This window comes from Copadichromis virginalis, linkage group LG23 (assembly GCF_057382275.1).
Source record: "Copadichromis virginalis isolate Kocher_CV1m ecotype Utaka linkage group LG23, C_Virginalis_male_GT1.1, whole genome shotgun sequence".
NCBI lineage: Eukaryota > Metazoa > Chordata > Actinopteri > Cichliformes > Cichlidae > Copadichromis > Copadichromis virginalis.
This window is the reverse complement of record NC_140639.1, coordinates 24,123,856-24,146,141: the sequence shown is the minus strand read 5'-3', so window position 1 is coordinate 24,146,141 and position 22,286 is coordinate 24,123,856. Positions and strand designations below refer to the sequence as shown.

The window sequence follows — 22,286 nt, the reverse complement described above, 5'->3', positions numbered from 1 at the left end:
TGGACAAGCTTCTGGCTTTGTGAAATGTGTTGAAAGTTTTGTTCAGAAAGAAGTAAGGTAATTGTCACAGACTTTCTGCCATACTTTAATTAGGTTATTTTAAAAATGTGGTTTTGGGGGTGGTGTAAAAGGAGCTTGTAGGTCATAAAGTGTGGCTCTTTTGTTGTATTTCTGTGGGGAGAAGATAGACGGAAAGCTTGGAGGATGGTATTAAATGGCTCTTTTGTCAAATTGAGTGTCTGCGATAAGGGGCTCCTCCATGTTATCAAAATTTCACATCATCTGGATTAAATTTCCTACATTATGCGGTGAGACTGTCATTCTTTCCCCCTGTTCAGACTGCTCCTTTCAGTTTCTTTTATTATTGCTGTCTCCCTTCTTTCAGTCGCTCTCAAGCTCTCAGGCTCTCCGTCATATTTTGGCATTTTGACTGACAGGTAATAAAGAATAAACCCACAAGGTCAAGATTTTAGCATTTTGCTTACAAAGTGCACTGATATGATTTACAAAATCAAACAGCTGATAGGAGCCTAATTTAAGTCTGTACTACATCCACAGCCTGATGGCTGCCTCTATGTGAGATATAGCTTAAAAACCTTCAGCTTTGTGGAGACAACAACAACACAGGATTGGGTTTGATAATAAAAAAAGTAGGCGATGAATTGTAGGCTGAGTCAGAACACAATGCGAATCAATATTGAGCCTTCAGGGGATGTGATGGTGAAGAGGCAGAGGTGTTGTGGATCTGTTTGTGAACATGTTCATACTGTACAAGTGTGAAAACCTATGGGAATTTTGCACGTATGCGTGCACTGCAAACAAGCTTGCCCCAAAAACTGTAACAAAGTCCGCAGTGCATGTTTGTCTACTTACAGCAGTATCTGAACAGATCTCCATATCTCCCTTCGTTTCGCTGTGTTTTTTGGGCGTGGCGATCCCAGGCGGCGATGTGGCCACGGAGTTGCCCTTCACAGCGGTCCTGTCAGGAAATAAGATTTGATCTGTTTTTCATGTCTGTGTGCCGAGTACTTCCTTTATCAACTCACCAGGTAGAAAGCGAGACTCCTGATAAATTGCGTTGACCCACTCTTTCGCTTCATGAACGCGCAGGTAAACACATGTGTGCACGCACACATACACACATGGAAATGTCATCGCACGGTTAACAACCTGCATGAAGTGGTACTTCACAAGTGTTTGAAATCTGTCAGCTGGGTTTTTGAAGAGGAAAATGAGCAAAGAGAGTAGATGACTGTGGCTTAAACACACAATAATCCTGAGTGTTGCTGACTATGTGTCTGATCCCCAAACTGTTTATGCTCACTAGTGAAGAGTCACACCTCAAACAGACAGCTGCTGTTTGTGTTTCTCTGAACACACAAGCTTAATGTAGGGATTGCTCATGTTTAATGTAATAGAGCTACTACTTTGCTTCTGAATCGTTGATTCACTTGGTAGAAAGGCATCTCTGAGAAAGCTCGGTGACAGGAAATAATCAGCACAGCATCCGATCAATTAGGATAATAATACTTGATTTTCTTAATGACAAAGGTGTTGCTAACTCACCTGCCAAGAAGCTCTTTCACGAACTGGTCTTTTCCAATAAAGGCCGTCGTGCACTGGATCTGACTGGCAATCTGACCCATCTGATTGTTGCAGTGGTCCATAATGGAGCTAAGCTTGTTGTTCATCTCAGACAGACCCTGCACCTCCTGGCTTTCTTTCTGCTGATTATCATTTTTCTTCTTATCCTTCTTCTTGTCAGACTTCATCTGTTTGCCTCCGATCTTCAGCTCTTTCTTCTCCTCTTTTCCCTTGGGAGAGTCGGCTTTTTTAATACTCAGAGCTGGAAGTTTGCTCTTACGGAGGCCGAACCAGTTTGCCAGAGAGGGACCCGTCTTCTGTTTGGCCTCGGTGGCAGCGACTTTCTCCTGTTCTTGACATTTCTGCACGTTCTCCTCAATTCCCATCATGACTTTCTCTTCAATAGTGGTGACTGTTGGGCTGATTTTTTTCTCCTCCATATCTGGGTGTTTGTTTGGGGAGTCCGCCTGGGTTTTGACTTCCCTGCTGAAGTCTGCCTCATTAGGGAATGCTGCTTTGTCTTCTGTCTCTCTAACTGGATTTTCCAAGCCGTAGACACAAGAGGACGGAGGATGAAACTGTGGATGAGAGGCAACCTTCGATGGCTTACGGATGTTTAAACCAGTCCGATCACTGATGGGTAAACTACGGACCACTTTGTGAGAAGGTGACATGACTGCCTCCCCCTTCCCTGTGCCCTGTGACCCCTCAACTTTAGAACCCGATTTGAAAGCTCTGTCAGGGAGGATGCCGTGACTATTTGACCCTGTCATCCCTCCATAGTGGCTAAGTCTTGTCCTTGGAGAATGAACAGGGCTCTCTGCTAACCCAGCACAGGTCGCTTCTAAGGAACTCTGTCTCGACAGAGAGTTCCCCCTTTCCCCTGAGTTGGTAATGATCTGAGTTCTGATTTTTCCCGGCCCATCTAAGGAATTGATGCTTGGTTTTTCAATGTAGTTGGTGCTGAAACTCTGGCTACGAGCTTTTGCCCCGTTCATCCCTAACGCTGGCTTTAAATGAGGTTTGGCAGCAATAGATATGGATCTGCCAAAAAGCTGACTACTCCTTTTCCCATTATCACAAACACCCCCTTCCTCTGGCACGATAAGAGCTTGTAATTCTTCTTCCAGTAACCTACACTGGACTTCACCTTTCCCCTCTGTAACAGACATCTTGGATGGCGAATCAATATTGTACTCTGTCTGCAAGTTGTCACACTGGGCAGAAGCATTTGAAGTCACAGTCTCCTTGGAGACTGAGTTGATATGATCTTTCTCTTGTTTGCCTGGTATAGAGGGACTATTTTTATGGCTAGGAGGAGACTTTAAAAATGCCTTAAAGCCCATTGGGATGCGAGTCTTTGAGGCTTTTTCTGCTAGGTTAGGGGACATAATAATAGAGCTGTCTAAAGCTTTGCCAGTTTGTGGCTCTGCCTGACCTTGAGGTGTGTCCTGAAGTGAAACAGGTAAACTAATAGAGGTCTTCTGCACTGACTGATGGACATTTTTATTAGCAGATCCTTTTTTGCTTGCAGGTGCGTTCTGAAATGAGGACCCTCTGAGGGCACTGTAGGGAGGAGGGACATTCTTCGAGGTTTTAGGTGCGGTTTCAGGTTCTCGAGCACACCCTGAGTTTGCAGAAGGGAGGTAGTCTTTCGTGGTCATCCGCTTGGAATCGCCTTTAGCAGGTGTCTTAGTCATGGCAGGGGACTTTTGAAGGTGCTGACTGGTTTTGTCAACCAGTTTCTGAGGTGCAAGTGCAGTCCCGTAGCCTGCATCCAAGTCTAAACAGTCTTTATCCTTGATGGGTAGCGTTGATTGCATATTTGGTAAAAGTGAGGTGTGGTAACTTGGGGGTGGACCCCTCACAGTGGTTGGCGACCCCTCGTAATTTGGTCTGATCAGTAAAGAGGTGGTGCGGCCCGGGGGAGGGGGAGGAGAGGGGGACCTGAGTTTATTTTTGCTGTTTTCACAGTGTTTGTCTCTGGTTGGCTGTTCGCCGTTGTCAGCATACTCCAGGTGTCTCCTTGAGAGGTGAGGGGAACTCGTTGAGGCGCCCTTATTCCATTCGGCCCTGCTGGGGAGCTTTGAGTTCACCGCTTTTGGGCTTTGAATACAGGTTCCTGGTGTCTTGATGAATCTGGACATTTTAACTGTCGGAGAGGAGGGGGACTTCTCCTGCCCAGGGGGTCCTGAGTTCCCGCTGTTACTTGGTTCAGTGGCAGAGCCCTTAGATAATCTCAGTGGGGATCCTGAAGGTTTATTACTACCAGGTATCTTTGAACTACTGTACTTGGAACCAGCAGCATCATTCATGGGAGGGATGGAAAGGCCTTTACTAGCTCGGTTGCTTGGTGGTTTGATAAGTTTCCGTTGTGGAGTCAGCTGCATTGATAGCCTCTCTGCACTTCCCTCCCTGCTACTGCTTTGCTCCCTTGGCTTGTGGGTCCTGATCTGATATTCAGACGGCTTCTCTGGAGACTCAAGAACACTGTAGTTTCTTGATTTTGAGGGTTTCTGCTTTGTTGGCCTCTCTTGGGGCACCAGTTCTGTGTAGTCAGGAACTACTTTGCTACCCTGAATGTCTTTTTGAGTCCCAGCAGCTGCTGCAAGTTTCTCTGCACAAAGTTCAATAGGCTCTCCTTCTGCATCAAATATTGCCAACACGCTCTCCTCAGATTGGGTGCATTTGGCCACTTTGGGCTCCTTAATCAGGCTGAAAGGCCTGGGTCTTCCATCTGCAGACTGGGTACGAACCTGGTCTCTCCGCAAGCACTGCTGTGTAATCAGCTTGGCAGCATCTCTTGACAACCTCTTCGAGTCCCTCTCGGCTTGCTCTGGTGGCTGGCTAAAGGACATTCGGATGTCACTTGACTCAGACTTTAACTCCTCCAGATCATCCGCATCAGACAGACGGGGAACTTCTGGTTCAGTAGGGGTGAGGTGCAGCTTCGATGGTCTCGTAAAAGCTGATATCCGCCCTCGTTCAGGGAGAAGGCTGTTAATAAAACTCATGAGTCTTTCAGGCTGCTCCTTTGAGTCATACCCAGAAGGGTGTTTAGTAGCCACAGGACTTGAGATAGTGTCACCTCCGCTGTCTTGCGTTCCCTCCCAGCTACATAAACTGTCTGAGATGCTGTGTGAGAGCTTCTTACAGTGAAACCAGTTGTCCTTGGTGGGGATGTTATCTCTACAACTAGAATGTGCTAGTTCATCATCTGCATCATCAGAATCATAAGCGAACTTCTTTCCCTGAGCAGTTCTCCCCACATGGGTAGGCCTAGACACCCCTTTACTGCTACTCTTGATGCCCAGTGAGTAGATGCCCTCATTGGAGTTCATGCAGTCTTTGTAGCCTGACTTGGAGACCTTGGAGGAACAGGAGGAGCTCCTGTGTTTCCTCCTTTGGAGCTTTCTCAGTCCTTCCAGTATGTGGCTCTCCTTACGTCTTGTGGGGAGGTGCTCCTCCTGAGCAGCACAGATATTACTAGGGGCTGACGAACCCAAACTCAGCCTCTTCTCCCACGTCAGAGATGACTAAATGGGAAAGAGAAAGGAGGCAGAGTCAGTCTCTGTGTAGTAAGAACACATATTCTTTAGTACGTAAAGCAATAGAACTGAGAAAAGCAAATCATAATGTTGGCTTTTGCGTGCAAGCTATTTTTATTCCACCACATATTTTAAATGCTTGGAATTAGGATGGTGCAGGACTGTCTTTAAATATCGTTAGCTTCATAGCATAAGTGCCTAAGTCATTGACTTAGTCAAATGACTTAGGCAATTATGCTATGAAGCTAACGATATGAAATCTCACATTTTCTCAGAAGCTTTAAACTCCAATTGGAAACATAATCAGCAAACTCATGCATGAAGGTTGTGGGATTAATTAAGGTCTCGAAATAAAGACTAAAGCACCCCTAATGAGCCTGATGAGCGAGGTGGTTTACCATTTTCCCACAGGAGCGTCCATCATTCCAGGTGTACGAGCCGCTGGAGAATTCACTGCACGCGCTCGACAGCGACAGCTCACTGCTGCTACAGCTGCTGCGTGGGTACACGGGGGCTGGCACTGTCAGGCTCAGCTGGCTCAGACATTTGGCCACAGGGAGACCTGCCTTTCCATTCAACTGAACCTCCTATGACACAGAAAAGAGGCGACATAGCATTAAGATGGAGTCACTTACATGGCCGCTTAACAATGTTTGTGAGTTACATAAGCTTTCCTTTAGTCCGACTAGACATCAAAAGTGTTTATGTGTTGGGTACTGCTGCATATCTAATTGCCATCATGCTGTTGATTTTGTGATGAAAGGTATTGAAGAAAACCTTGAGACACCCAATCAAATATCACAGAAAAGTCGACTAAATTGTCGATGTACTGCACTTTTCAAACTTAAAGAAATACCGATATCAATCATCTTTCGTGTGCAGTCACCACACCGCGGCAGATGTTTGTCCAATTAGCATTTCCCTGAAGACAATCTGACAATGACAGTGGAGTTTAAGATGAGGAATCTGATACATCCATGGCACAGTTTTCAATTCTCTAATCTCACATTCGTGTGCGTGTCACTTAACACGGCTTATTTAAGGATATGTAGAGGTTTTGCTCATCCTGATTACAAGATGATTCATAATTTGCTTTTCAGCCATTATTATTTCATTTTCTTTTTCTGCTCTGATGGCACGCATTAGGGTTTATCAGGTGGCATCCTCAGAGGGGTAAAAGGGCAAAGGAAATGGAGCAAACTCATTTTCGGGCCTTAATGCATAATATATAAGATGATTAATGTTCCAGAGTGTCCTGTGGAGTCATTTTTACTGAAGACGAGTCTCAATCGATGGTTTTCTGGTAATATGACAAGGATATATCCCTCTTAGTGCCAAGTGATACTGCTGGCTTTTCCTGCTGAGAGCACAGGAGGGGTCACGGATTTGGATTTTAGATCTGTATTTTAATATCTTGGAATGATTTCTTGATGGGAGACGGGGGTATAGTTGTGCTGCAACACTTGGATGAGTTATATGGGTAGGGGAAAAAAAGTACATTTAATGTTTCCCATTAGGCTTACATTAGAGGGGGAGTCTGTATTCCTGGAAAGTAGGAAAGCCTTGCTTCTCTCTGGCTCCAGGAGCAAATCTGCTGCAGACAGATCCATGATCCGAGAGTGGAGTTTCTGAAAGTCAAACGGGAAGTACACGCAAAGATGAATTTTTGACTTTGGGGGATCTCAAGAGGAGCATCTGAGATGACAGAAGAGCATAATTGGTATGAAGATCTTTATCAGTACTTTATGCGGCGCACAGCATAGCCTGAAATTCCTTTTTGTAGCATCTCAGCTGGGCGTGAGGATTTTGATCTGAGTATTGTCTAAATCTCCCTCGAATGACAAATATTAAAAGAAAGCAATTAAACAAAGTAATCATTTGAGTTCATTTTTGAAAATCTCAAACAACTGCACAGTAGGCTGAGGCGGAGCAATATTTTTTACCTATCTGATTCCCTCCACTGGTGCCAAACGGAGCCCCGATTCATCCCTCTCTCTCTCAAAGTCATTAATGTCATCGTCCAGAAAAAAAAAAAAAAAAAAAATGTGAATAGGAAATAATTGCATCAGGGAGTTTGGGATTGCTTTGATTTTTTCCCCCTTTTTTATTTGTGCTAGTCTCTTCTGTTATTTCACTCTCATGCTTAAGAGGGAAGGATACAAAACCAAATACATTTCCACATATTAATCCCAGAACTTAATTACACTGGATTCCCTGAGCTCAAATTAACTTAAACTAGAAATCTGCAGGAACAGAACACTTGATCTTGTGCTGCATTTCCTGCCAAGGGTAGAACTAATGCTCACTTAGGGAGTATATGCATGTGCTTCTACGCACTGGTCGCTTTGTTTTCTTTTGTTTTGTTTTTTAATTCAGTTTCTACCATTAAAGTAAGTGGCGACTCACATGCTGTGCACCCCTTGAAGAAAATAAATTGGGTGTTATAAAAGCAAAAGTCACCCACGGTAAATGGAAACTGAGCTTTGAAAATGATCTCCTCAAATTTTCCTTCAATGGCATGAACGTTTTAAAATAAAAATGGTTTCCATTTTATTTACTTCCATAAACCTCTTTCCCGACTGTGTATATCGACTTGTGAAAAGAAAAAATACACGACTTCTAATGACACCAAAACTTCCCTGCTTTCTTTTGTCTCTTTAGAACAAGTAACCTGTGTTGCATTCATTGTGGATTTTTCACTCCAACTTCAGACAAAAAAAAATCCAAAAGAAAAGCTGCTTTTTGTATTAGAGAAAGCCTGTGAATAAGCTGTTAGCGTGACTGATTTTTGTACCATCAGCGACAAGGTGGTAATTTGCCATGGAAACAGATCGATGCCCATTTTCCATGTTTCCTCTGAACAGACTGTATAAGGACCGTATTCTTTACCATTTGTAAGATTTATAAAAGCATCCGGCTTTAGATGCTGGCACAGAGTTCTTTCTAACGTGTTCAGGTTTCAGTGAGTTCAAAAACAGTTAAGCTACAGGGAGGATTTCTATCTTTTTTTTGCCTGTTACAGATCAAAACTTAACTTTTAAAATGATCTTGCCGAACACTCATCAGATTTATAAATATAAAGGGTCTGTTCTGTGCCCTGGAAAGCTTAGGAGATCACATTCTTTCAAAAGCAAATAAAGGCAAAAGTAGTAGTAGTAATATCGTGCAGTTGTACTAGTTTGGGCATATATATATATATATATATATATATATATATATATATATATATATATATATATATATGTCTGTATGTGTGTGTGTTAAGGCATTAACAGCAAAAGAGCAAAAAAAACCTAACATATAAAAAAAATGCATCAGAGAGTTAGGGGTTTTCTTTGATTAAATAAAAAAAATATATTTTAAGTGCAAATTCTTGTCTTATAAAAAATATGCAATTTTCACTTTTCTTTTTAAAAGCCGACAAACTGCTGAAAAACTAATTATTAGAAACTTCTACAGGACTAAACGTGATAAAATAAAATTTGAGTTCATTTCGTTTTGTCATAATACAGTGCATCTCAGGTTCTGTAAAATTGTTTGTAACTGTTTGTTAAACACAATCCCACTGTTCCCAAGAACAGATGGCGATTGAGCTGCTGAGGTCAAAGTGATCAGCCTGTGCCAGCTAGGACTCGGGTAATTCTGTACCCGGGTTTGTGACAGTTCTGCTTCTGTGTCTAAACTTTGTCTTGTACTGCTCTTAAGCATGTTTTAATTATTGTGCAGTATAAACGGCCTAATTAGTATTATTATTATTATGATATGTGATAGTTTTAGGTTTTTAAATAAAAAGCTGTCTTTTTCACATGGTTTGTTAAAAAAACAAAGCTGACAACCTTTTTCAACGAATGTTTCATCAAGAAAACATCAAAACCATATCGAAACAGTTTTAATTTAAGACAGATGAAAAAACATCTACAGGATTTGAGTTTATTTTGTTTTGTGAAAAAAAATACAGTTCAGGTTCTGCAATTGTCATTTTACTTTGTTAATCTTTTAGTTCTTCACACTTTCCTTGTAACATTTTTTATCTAAAATTATCTTTTGTTAAACATAATCTCACTAAGAACAGGCGGTGTTTGAGCTGCCGAGGTCACAGTGACCGACCTGCGTCAAGCTAAACACTCGTTGCTATTTTAGCAACCGGCTTCGTTCCATTTCTGCTTTTGTGTTTTTTTACATTAAACCTTTTCACCCTCACAGTGCTCTTAACCATGTTTTAATAAATGTGCAGTATTTGTAGTTGATCTTTTTTTTCCTTTTATTTAAAATTTAGATTATTGTCTATAAAGCACTTTGCAGTTTTTGCTTGTAAAAGGCACCATCTAAATAAACATTGTTTGGTTATTATTTTATTCTGTCCACAGAGATAACTGTGTATGAAGCTCTGATGCGACACGGCCGGGCCTGGATGCTGTCCACACAGGATGGGAGTGGCTGAGCTGTCACGGGGGGGCTCTGATCTTATCATGACGGTGCTGGATTTCACCTCCTCAGCATCCTCATCAACGATTCAGTCAATAGTGTCACAGGGTCACGGGGGGAAAGATAGGTGAAGGAAATGCTAGCTGACAAGGCCGACTGTACGCTTCTTGAACTTTTTGACATTCAAAGTCAAAAATGTAAATTGTCCCATTAATGCAGGGATGACTGCAATATATCATGCAAATAATGGCCTTTTATTGACTATTAGCTAACGTCTGGAGTAACTTCATTAGTCTGGGAGCCAAACTTTTCAAGATATACTGAACAGAAGGAAAAAGCCTTCCTGCTTTTGTTCTTTTGTTGTTGCTTTTTTTCTGCTTTGACAGTGGTCATATTTCAAGATAATGAACGTCGGCCCAGAATAGCTTCCAAACAAATACGTCAGTATTGGCACTCGCTGTCAAAAACACATCGTCCTGCAACACACCCACACATGCACAAGAGAGAAAAGCCGTGCTCGCAGATTAATTCACAACACACACACACCTACTCATCCACATAATGCTCACCTGCATGACCTGATCTATACGTCTGACTCATCACAAAGGCTCTTCCTAAATTTCCAGCTACACACTGCCCACTGCACTGTAGCTGGAACTAAGACAAATGCTCCGCTGCAATATAATAAAGTAAGATATATGGAGCTCCATTAAAAACAGACATTCTAAAGCTCCACTCTGCAAATTTTGTTATTTATGTTTGTGGAAGAGTATTTGTTTAAATCTGCTATTGCAAACTTCTTTTTTTCTTCTGTGCACAAAGTTTTTACAACTTTTTCACAACCGCATGAGCAGTAATGAGGTCACGGCATGCATGTTGTGTCCTTGGGGCTCTTAGGTTTGAAAAAGAAAACAAGCATTTGTCCCAGTAATGGGTGACTCAATTGCTACTAGCCCGAGCAGCATTAGTGGCTGGTACTACACATAGCTGGTCGTAGTGCAGAGTTTGAGAAATCTTGCTTTTTGTTTTGTTTTTTTTAACATGTGGATGTCAGAAATGAATATGTGGCATTTTCACACAAAAACATTTCAGCTGAAGGCAGCGAAGGTGCACAAACGGTGCATTCACTATCAAATGCATTATGGTTCTTTATCAGAGGAACTCAAGATGCCCACGGGGAACTGGGGAACGTTTAATTACTGATAAGCAAAAAGGTCCAGAGCTAAATGGGAAACTGTACACTCATATCGGTGATTAAGTCTCCCTCGGCTTGAGGGTGTAGGACAGAAAAGAAATGAAAACTCACCCCGGTTATTTTCATATTCTCCTAAGTAATTCAGCTCAATTGGTTTAGTAAGTTGAACACAAAATCTATCTGTAATCTGACAGATACAAAATCCAAACCCGTTTGTTATCCTTTGCTGTACGCTTACGCAGACTTCTCAACTGAGTATTTATGACTATTTAAATAATGTCATCAGCCTCATTTCTATAAGATGAATGTGTAATTGGTTCACTGTGCTTAGCACGTCAGCGGTAAACAGAGAAGCTATGTTAAAAAAAAAAAAGATTCTTGCATTTTTCAACTTCACTAAATGTGTAATCCATTAAAAAGGGGGAGGAGAGGGTTACGCTAACTATCAACTAGCTTTTATTTGAGGCCCCAGTAACATAGGCCCAGAGACCAGTCAGAGGAAACAATCAAATCATTCAAATGTTTAATTAATAAGGAAAATGTGTTTGATATAAAGTGAATGCGTACCAATGCAGTATATTCCATTTGACCATATTTAATAAATGTAACATTTTGTAGTGTAGTTGTGAGCTTTGTGCTAACACAAATCCTGTATTCTTTATAAGAAGAACACACAGACTTCTGTGTCACGGTTTGCGGGGGCAGACCGTGTGTATTGTGTATCAGAAATACACAATACATAATGAACTTGACATTCATTATGTATTGTGACAGATGGCTGCCCATCTATACAACCAGAATGCCCATGACATTCTGGTTGTATATTTAATTCAATTTAGCTCAGTTCAATTCTTCTGTAGCCCCAAATCTCAACAACTATCAACTCAAGGTGCTTTATATTGTAAGTTAAAGATCCTACAACAATACAGAGAAACAATACAATACAGAGAAATCCCCAACAATCAAACGACCCCCTAAGAATAAGCACTTGGCAACAGCAGGAAGGAAAAACTCCCATTTAACAGGAAGACATCTCTGGCAGAACCAGGCTCAAAGAGGGGCAGCCATCTGTCACAATCGGTTGGGGGTGAGGTAAAGCATTGAAGTCTAAGCTCCCTTGTTCTGGGACCTCCATAAACACTTTCTTGATGACTTAATGGCCTCAATTGTTGATTTCAGGCGTTATTAAATAAAACACAAAGTTCATTTTGTAGCTCATGGTCACTATTGGAGTCAGAAAGGAGGATTATCAAGGGTATGCTCATTGGCTATGCTCATTGTACTCATTTTTTGGTTGGTTCTGCCTCTCAGCTGTCACATCTGGTTTGAAAACACTAAGATAAGAACAACAGGAAATGCTCAGCTCGAGGCTTCAGAGTGACTTCACCACCACTACTACCCATGAATAGCAGCTAAATCCGTCTTTTATAGAGTCTATGGTTGTAGTGTTACAATGAACAGGAAGATAAGAAAGTGGCCTCGATCTTCTTATCTAACTCTGCAAAAAATAAGTATAAAAATAATAATTATACAGCACGACAGATAAAAATATAGCTGTTCCGTAGGAAGTCCCGAGCCTTTGTGACGTGGATAAATATAGCTGTTTTTAACAGCTCTCCCACACGACTGAAGCCCTCATAAAGGACACGCCGAGCATCCGGAGAGGCGTGATCACATTATGATTAACTCTTACATTGAATCACCCTGATGATGGTTAAAATGTTGCTATTAAATAATGAGCGGACAAAAACCCACACGCTTGTAGAAACCACACAAACAGCACTGTAGCACGCACACGTTACATAATTATGTTCCTTTCACCTGCCTTACGTTACGTACGTACTCATAATGTCTGAATCACGCCGGAAAGAGAAGAAGAAAAACAGTCTCGGCTGGATGCCAGAGGGATATAAAGCAATACGCCGCAATCCAATTACCCGCATGGGATCTCAATAACGACTGAACTTGATCTCAAACTCTATCATATTCCTGAGTGCCTTAATACACCTCTTCAGTGAGATTGCACCTCTTTGGTTTCCGCTGCGGTGTCGGCAGTATCCTTCTTCCAGCCTTTTATATTGCACTTTCACTTAACAATATTCCTGCCTGTCTGCTAATGGCAGCAGAAGTACCTTGAAAGGATCTTTCTAACACGCCTACAACTACATTAGTTCTCTTTCCTCATTTTTTAAATTCATTTTCTGCATTTGTACCACTTCCTGTTTTTGCTTTGCTTTCTCATGTCCTTCCTTTTCCTTATCTACCCATAATTTCTTTCTCCCGAAAGAGCCACAATTATGTGACATTCCACTTTCCGAACTCATCATATTCCCCTCTGACTTCGTATCATGGTTGACAATAGCTGCGTAAAAACACAGCCGCAGGTCCGTCAGCCTCATAATTACACCTTACAGAGTCTGCTGGATGGACACATGGACACTTTTCAGTAAATTGGGACCAAAAGGAGAGAAAAAAAAACACCCACTCCTGCTAAGAGAATATAGGGTTTATGGGGTGTACAAGTACAGTGATGTTTGGTGATGGCTACAGGGTTCAAATCTTTGTTGTTTGTTGGATGTGGAGAGTTGGAGATTATAGCCCTGGCGCTGCAAACATTTCAGAACTTATGTGAAGTGTGTTATTTTGATTTGGAGGAGGGGATTTGTTTTCAAGAGGGCACCAGGGAAGACGCTCTACTTTGGGGGAAGGCAGGAGATGTTTTAAGTTTGTATCTGCCATTTAAAGACTTCCAACATAGTTTTTAATGTAGAAAGCCGTGCTGCAGGGAGACCCGATTTCATGTGAATCCTCAACATAAAACTATAAAAGTAACATTAAACGGCACATATGTAAGCTTAGAGAGAAAGATGTAAACCCGTAAACAATCAAAGTGTTTACGGGTTATTTTTCTTTTCTTTTTTAGCAGTCTCTTTCTCTGGTTAGGACCCCAAAGCTCTTTAAAAACAACTAAAAATGGAAAACAACTTCAAATGCATGAGAAGAAGTACTCAGGGTCGTTTACTGGAGTTCTTTCCACCATGTTTGAGTGTGGATATGCAAACTCAGGCTAAAACTATAGGACCCCAAACTGACCTACTTAATTTTTAAAATGTATACCTTGAATTTTTTTCAGGATAAATAATATTAATAACTATAAAATTTAACTATATAATATGATATTCAGTCTGCTGCTCAAGTTTGCCAGTAACTTGTCTGAGCAACAGGAGACATAAACTGTTCCAGTAACCTGAGGAGGTGGCTGTTTCGATTGGAGAAGCCAGAGCAAAGACTTATGTTTGAGTTCAAATATCTATATACAGTACTTTGTGCATTACTAAAACATTTATGTGGTAGTAGCGAGACTAAAATAAAAGTATACTGGCAAAGGAGTAGCTGAGGACGGTATAATCCTGCAAAGCTTGCATATGACAGGACTCTCTGCAGCTCTGTGCAAACTAAATCATTCCTTACTGATTCACATTAAGAGGGTTAAAGCACTCGATTAACTGATCATCAGCCACAGGGCCTGGACATCTTACAGTCACTGAGTGGACCATGAACTCCTCTGTATTTTTAATTCACTTTTATTTATATAGCCCCAAATTAGAACAACATTCAACTCAGGGTGGTTTGTATTGAAAGACAAAGGCTCTACAAAAATATAGAGAAAGGCCAACGATTAGACAACCCTCTGTGAGCAAGCACTTGGCAACAGTGGGAAGGAAAAACTCCCTTTTAACAGGAAGAAACCTCCCTTAGGCTCAGGGAGGGGCGGCCATCTGCAGCGACCGGTCTGGTCGGCTGAGGGGAGGAACACACTCTGTTCTTCTTTGTTTTTTGTTCTTTACCTGTTTAACGATACATTTCCTGCCATTTGATCACCTACAATGTAGTGTATCGACAGGAGGGTAGGTTCTGGGAAGGGCAGCGTACCTGGAGAAGCAGGTCCGAGGCCGGCTTGATCTTCTGCTGGAACAAAACACCGAGCGCCCGATTCTGCTGCTCGAGATCGAAAACCCTTGTTCGCAGCTTCAGACACTCCTCCCTCAGATCCTGATTCAGGAGGACAAATAGAAAGCGCATCGTCTGAGTGTAAAATTCACATGACAGTTAGAACAACACTGAGAGTATATCCATTAATTTATATTAGCATGCATTAAGAGAAAAAGAAGTAACAAACCTTCTGGGTTAGAAGCGCCTGCACGACTTGATTGGCAACCTTAAAGAGAAAAAGAAAACATCACAGAATATAATTTATCTGCTTTGGCACCATAATAAAGTCCTGACCTCATATGACCCTTCCGGGCCTCTATAGAAACCCTTACACTGCACTTTGGAGTGTTTGTACTTCCTCAGCCAATTTACACCTCGGATGAATTATTATGAGCCCAAGCAACCGCTGTGGCACAATACATTGCACATTTTTCCTCCGCTATTGGGTGTGTGTGTCTCTTTTACACACTCGTGCAGACAATGTTGAGCTCTCACAGCATAATGGTGGTATTGACAGTGCCTGGTTGATGTAGGGTACCAGAGGTGTGCCTGACTTAAGTGCTGCTGTGCCCGGGTCTTGGTCTCAGAGCGGTTCGCACTTCAGACCGCAACGCCGATGGAGGACCGTCTACGATTACTGCCCATTGATTGCTCATTAATACCCCGTGAAGCCCCATCGGCTCTTTCGAGCGCCTTGTTTCTCGTTTATTGAACGAAGAGAGATGGGGGTAAACATAGCAAAATGAGCCCTGCTTGTGGAACCGCAAAGTTACAGATCTGCCTCTTGTGATCAAACAAACTGGAGTTAATGGTGTTTGACAGAGGATGTGAACTTGCGCACGCTGTACGTCCTGGAAACAAGTTACAAACACAACAAACGACTTTAAAATTTCACACAGACAGCTGGTGTAACATAAAAAATAATCATCCCTTCTGTTACACTGTTGTTCTAGTTAGAGGGGCGCACACAGTCTCCATCATTAAAACAGGATTATTGCTAAGCCGTCCTTCCACCGAAAGCCAACCACAAAGGAAAACAGTTGACAAATAAACACAACAAAACCGAGCTGAGCCATCTTAGTGAGAGCAGGGAAGCAGAAAGGAGACGAAGGCTGAGTTTACTCCAGATGCAATCCATCGAGGATGCAGCTCTGTATAACAATGGCCCCGCTTCCCTGTACTTTCTTTTCTTTTTTTTAACTTTCGATCTTCTTCCTCACCCCCTCTCATTTTTATTTCCCCTTATGCTCTCACCAGTCTTTCCCACCCTGCGGCAGATCTGCTCAGTCTGCTGAGCTTGTCGGTTTGAGGACAAATTGGGCGACTTGTCCCTGCTGGACATGCTTTCCTTTAGCAGCGCTCCCTCCATCCCGGAGTGATTCAGCAAGCAGGCACAGCCCAGAGCCGGGGCTGCTTCATTTCCCTCATGTAGCTCCCTAAACAGTGCTTAACAAGCTCTTGCAAAATAACCAGAGGGCACAGAAGTGATATTGTTATGTAAACTATTTCTGCACAAACACCGGTTCATGTCAGGATGAAGCTACATACAAGCTGACATTTCAGACTTGCATCACAAGCACTTAACTGCACGTTACAGTTACAAAAAGAAGGAAAAATAAGTAGTTAAGGAGCAAAAGAGACTGCAGTACCTCAAATAGCCACTTGAAGCTGGCACCAAGTATGAGTCAATCCCCACAGATTTTCATATTAAAATGACCAACTTTACAGCAGAAATAAACATGTTTAAAGGCTAATGCAAGAAGCATTTTGGGCTCTATAAATAATTTCAGCTTCCATGAGAACTTTACAGAGGGATGGATACCAGCCGTATGCTATAACAGCTGTACGATAAGCTTAGCTTAAGCTAATTTGAGTGACTGTACTTGTAGTGTTAGTGCCTTTTACAGTTTAATGTGTGTATAATTGTACTTCAGTGCATCAGTCTCGAAGAGTGAAATTCTAGTAGTTTCTTTGTATTTCATTTTTAGCACTGATTACCGCATTTCTGTTGTGTATTATGCTATTCACACTAGCTAGCATTAGGTCCTGGTGAATTATAGCATGAAAAAACAAAACCAAAGAAAGAAAGAATGGGGTATTATCATAATGCTAAAATTATACATTGTTGCAAACTGGCCTTGTTTAAGGAAAAAGTAAGTGCCTACCTAGCTGCTAGCTGTCCACTAGGCTTAATTTCAGATACTTTGTGCTGCTGTCTTTGTGGTGTTGGTGCTTTTTGGAGTATTTTTTATGCAACTAGTTGTCAAATAATACGGCTTAATGTGTGGGTAACTGTATTGACAGCCTGTAAAGAAGTCTATGCTTCAGTTTTGATGAGTGAAATTCTAGTTGTGTCTTTGAATTTCAATTTTAGAAAATTGTTATCAGGTATCCCAACCTCCAATTTGAACCCATCTGTCACACCTACTGTCTGCCTATCCTCATGTCCTTCCTCCTCACTTCCTTCCTGTCTTTGCATCATATAGATATACTGTTGATGGCCTACCAGCTACTTGCGCTGTATACTGCAGCTGCTAATAGTATGGAAAATAAGTAGTATCCATGTAGTTGTGAAGTTTTAGATTCTTTATTTGACATATAGTGCAGACATAGACATAACAAAATTCCAAAGGCAACTGCTATTAACTATCATATCTTCTATTAATTTAGCCTGGATAGTATAGAGTTATGTAAATGTGTGTGTGTTGTTACTTAACAGTTTAAAAGTAAACAGAGGATGTGAAAAGACAAAAAATGTCAGATAAAAGAGTGTGCGTTAAGATTTAGTTGCATGAAAAATAAAATTAATTGTCATTATCAACAAATTCTCTCCAGCCTTCCTCGAGCTGTGGCTGGAGTAAATTGCCAAGCTGTAAGATAACCATAGCATGGCTCAGGACCTCATTAAAACCTTAATCTTCAGGTCCACAATACAATTTATTTTATTCTGTCAAAACAAATTCAGTTTCAAGGTAAGTAAAACATCTCACAAGCCACTCAACGTCCTTGAATGTTGCCTGGAATGAATAAAGATAAACAAGGTGTGCACTCACCTCGTCGAGACACCGCTCGTACTGCTCCCTTTGACTCTCATTCTCTAAGGCCAGGGTGGAGTTCTCCTCCTGCAAAGAACACACACTCCAGTTATGTTTGATGCAACAAAAAACAACAGAGACAGGAGCGGCAATCGAGCGTTGCTCCGGCTAAGACTGAGACTTCCCTCACAAAGGTCATATGTCAACTTTGAACCAGGACAGCCAATAAAAATTTACCAAGTGCAACTGAGAAAAAGGTCAAGGGGATGGAAGTTATGATGCTGAACTTTGGGGCGGCAGCTAGCCGTTTGGAGCCCGGACCTAATAAGAATATCTCCTCTGCTTGCCAAGCGATGAGGTGGCGTCCTATTGATCTTTGGGAGTTTCCAATTTGTCAGAGGCAGGCAGCATATTAGGAGCTGTCAGACTCTTTGGTTCTCTCGCCCTCTGCCCTTTACTAGAAACTACCAATCCCTTGATGAAAACATGGGAAACATGATTACAACCCAAAACAGTCCAACGATGCTGTCTTACGAAGAAACACTGACTAATTAAAGCCTCAAAGCCTGCAACGTGTGGTTATGAGTGCAAATCTAATGAATGGCCTGAGCAATTAAAGAGAGCTCGAGCATCTCATGTGTTAGTTTCTATTTTCAAGAGATGCATTTAGCTTGGGAAATCCCCCTGACAGTGTATTTATCACTGTTACACAACTTAATTTATGATTCAAATGTGCCAGCGAAGACTCATATTCCCATCATTAACTGCAGAAGGAGAAAAACAAATAAATCAGCTCCCATTTATTCACACCCAAAAAGAAATGAGCATGACTTTTTAAAATATGTGATGATTTAACCAGAGCCTCGCCTACACGGCAGCTCATTTTCTTTAACTCAAGCTTCAGTATGAGGCGCTATCTGACACGTCCGCGCGCAGCCTAAAATCAGTTTTGCTATGTTGTTTTAGTGGCATGCAAGTCTGTAAGTGTTGGCGACTGGACGTGCTTGTGTCCTTCTTTCTTTGTGCTGTAGTTATAGAGATGAGCAACCTGGAAGTGCACCGCTCTCTTAGCAACAGGGCTGCACATGGAAACACATGCATGTGACATTTAGGTCTGTGAGGTAGCACGGTTTGGACGGATTATTTACATTCCTGCCCCTCAGAAGACACCAGAAATATTATATTAAATAATCATATAGCATTTAATTTCAAGGTTACTATGCCAAAATAGTAAAAACATTTCATTGTATTAAGTTATGTCGCTGTTAGAAGAATGAATGGCGGTGGCTCTGAGGTGTCTACACCAGGGAAAACACTTAAGTGGGAGCACATCCTTGGCAGGTGGCAGAAAATTAACTTTCTTTGTGTTGAGACTGGAATTTAATATTTTTCAGGGATGATGCTTTCTGAGACCAAGAATCAAGGTAAAAGGATTAGTCTGTCATTGAAAATAGTACAACTCAGCACAACAGGCACTAAAAATTTGACAATAAACCTTCTCAGTCAAACCGTGTAATCCCGCTATCATATTCTGCCATAGTTCAGTGTATTATTATAACACCACAACAACCCTGCAGTCATAATGTCAGTGTAAATAACAATTCTTGTAACTAACTTTAAAATCTATTCATGACTTGGGGCAGAGCAGACGCCTAAATAATATAATCTCTAAAAACCTTCGATTATTTAATAATGCTCATGTTATGTGAAAAAAATCTATTTTGGGCCATTTTAAAGCTGTTTGTTGTCATTAGAAATGAAACAGGATTCATCTGAAGTCACCACTGACAGTACAAAAGACCGATATAGCTACCATGACATCACCCACTGGTTTGAAATATTGTCACGGTTACCATCCCGCTGTTTTGAAACCAGCGAGGGGTGCATCTAACAGTGAAACATTTAATGTGCTTCTCATCCTTAGAATGACCATAATTTAGAAAATGCATTTAATTAATTTAAATAATTTATACAATCCAAAATGAATGACTGAGCTCATTAACTCATCTGGAAAGTGTGTACACAGGTCAGGGCTGAGGGGCGTTTTCCCACAGACATCTACAGCATTGGAAGTTTTTTTGCAACCAGAGCTGTCGCCCCCTAGTGATTATTTAAAAAAATGTAGGTTTAAGGCACTACTACGTTGGCTTCATTTTTCAAACTTGGAAGTTAAATCACCTTTAATGTTGCCCATAGAAGTCATGAAAGTCTATTTAACTTGCATCTGCAAGCCGCTTTGCAACCCCACTGAACCCCATTTTCTCCATTTAACGCTGAGTAAAGTCTGACATAACAAATGGCATGCCTATTATCATTGATGCCTGCTTTGTACTGGACCTGCTGTGGACCTTTAATGCTTCCAATCTACACTGTAGGGACAAAATTATTGGGTTCCACAGCTTAATCTTTTATTTTATACCTCTGTGGCAATGGGACTTAAAAAAACCCTTCATGTTAATGGTGTGGGTTTCTATGCTTGAGCAGCTCCTGGAAGTGTAGGTGGCCTAGCACTTTAGTTCATATAGTGCACGTAAATGTGAGGGTGGGAATGTTCCAGAACAGAACTGCAAAATTCAAATTACTGTACATGGGATACTAATCTTCTTTTGACAGTAGTTTTTTCTCACTGTTTAGTGACTAATAATTTAAGGATTCGACTCTTCTTTATGCTCTATTTTTTGGGGCCCAACATTCTCTGAGAACATTTCTTTGGCTCTTTAGCTCTTTAGTCATTTTCTTCATCAACTAGTACTCTACTTTATCTCCCTGTCATTTGGTGCTTCCTAGTAATGAACTGGCATGGGTAAAATCAAAACAATTTACATAGCTGATAGGAATATATCTATGCTGTCAAATAATATTACAGCAATTACAAACCTATAGCTTATCCAGTTTATCCACCAATATGTGAAGTACAGACATCTTTAGACTCAACCTAATCCATATATAATGTATATACCCTGACACGTCTTACAACAGGCTCACACGCTTGCATTTTTGGGTCTTTGGTAAATATTTATCAGGTTGTGTTTGTCAGGTGTGGACTCCTGGGTAATTTTAGCTTTAATGCCCTTATCACCTAATCAGTAAAATGACCAGTGGCCATTTCTCCCAGAATGTGCTATGTGTATTCATTTAGGCCCCGGTTACAGACTGCAGCACGTGCCTGCCAAGTTAATGAAGAGAAACAGAAACAGGAGCCGGGCGGTGCTTACTTAGTGCCAGTGGAGTTTATGCACAATGAGGGGCAGTGATGTATTGCCTCTGTTTTGTTCCTGCTGCTTTAGCTGGGGGTGCATCCATCACCCACACAGCAGCAAGGAATAAAAACGGCAGATAACTTTTGATAAAGCTGTTTAAAATGTAGCGTCTCCGTAATGCGCTTCACCAGATGGATCGCAGGGACAGGTTGACCATACTTTTCGCCAGTCTCAGAAGATAACTCACCGCTGGAGGAGCAACAGGCAGGCAATTATCTGCCACTTTGCTGTAATTAGGGTCTGTTTTCTTTCAGGGATGAACAAACAAAAGGAAGAAAAGATCAAATACACTCTGAGGACTTTTTTTTACTTTTTCACTTCTTTCTCCTTCATGTGTCTTTCTTGCTACCAAAGTGTCATCTTTATTTTTCTACACGCATTTGGATTGTTTTAATTGTTAGATGGCATCTGCTGAAATATTTGGATTGTTTTATTATCAGCCTGTGTACACAAAAATGTTTGTGAGCACTTGTTTTGAACCCATTAAATTGAGTAGTAGGTACTCTGTAGTATCTAGTAGGTAATTGCCACCTCATTAAATGCAAGCTGCTCCACCAAGTGAAACAGAAGCAAAGGGCAGAAAACAGCAACCAAATTCAGCAGAATGAAGCATGAATGGTGGTAGAAGCTTTATCCATTTAATCCAGAGCTCAAAACAATTTTTTTATACAAGCTTTCTAACAACTTGCCTTTTATTTTCAATTTTATTCACTCTATTTTTATTTAATATGTGCGCTGTTTGTTTATATCAGAGGTCAACAACCTTTACTATCAAAAGAGCAACTTTTTAGCAAGGTTTGGCTTAAACAAGCTGTATGGAGACACTGCTGTGTGTGGGGTTATAATGAAGTCAGCTAAATACATATTACACTATTAACATAAGTAATAGGTGCAATACTGTGTACTTGTTATATATAATAAGTTTTTATATTTGAAATAACTAAAAAAACCTACTGACATATAAAGGCCTACTTCAAGCCTGCTTTTGATTAATAAAACATGTAGCATTAGAGCATGACTGATATATATCTGCTGGACTGATATTATCGACTGAACGTAGCTATTTTGGATTTGCTATTTATAAAGGCCAATAAATGAAAATTTAAAAAGTAAACCAGGGATAGAAAAAACACCCTTCAACCATGTTATGAATGTTGATGTTACATAGTTTGTCCACCAGAGGGCACTCCCTTTGCAGCCTCTCTTTAATGTGTTTGGAATGGCACAAACAATAACCAGATGATCC

The 22,286-nt window shown here is 41.1% G+C and overlaps 1 protein-coding gene across 5 annotated transcripts in view; it reads right to left on the bottom strand.

Moving 5' to 3' along the window:
* Positions 1–22,286, bottom strand: part of LOC146680934 (nck-associated protein 5-like) — a 187,205-nt gene that overhangs the window by 26,926 nt on the left and 137,993 nt on the right. For all 5 annotated transcript variants that reach the window (XM_085449739.1, XM_085449740.1, XM_085449741.1 and 2 more), the window contains 7 exons: positions 17,799–17,867; positions 14,933–14,971; positions 14,686–14,805; positions 6,656–6,760; positions 5,531–5,719; positions 1,567–5,120; positions 874–979 (listed from right to left, as the gene is read on the bottom strand). In XM_085449739.1, the coding sequence (XP_085305865.1) occupies positions 874–979; positions 1,567–5,120; positions 5,531–5,719; positions 6,656–6,760; positions 14,686–14,805; positions 14,933–14,971; positions 17,799–17,867 (4,182 nt within the window). The remainder of the gene's footprint in view (positions 1–873; positions 980–1,566; positions 5,121–5,530; positions 5,720–6,655; positions 6,761–14,685; positions 14,806–14,932; positions 14,972–17,798; positions 17,868–22,286) is intronic.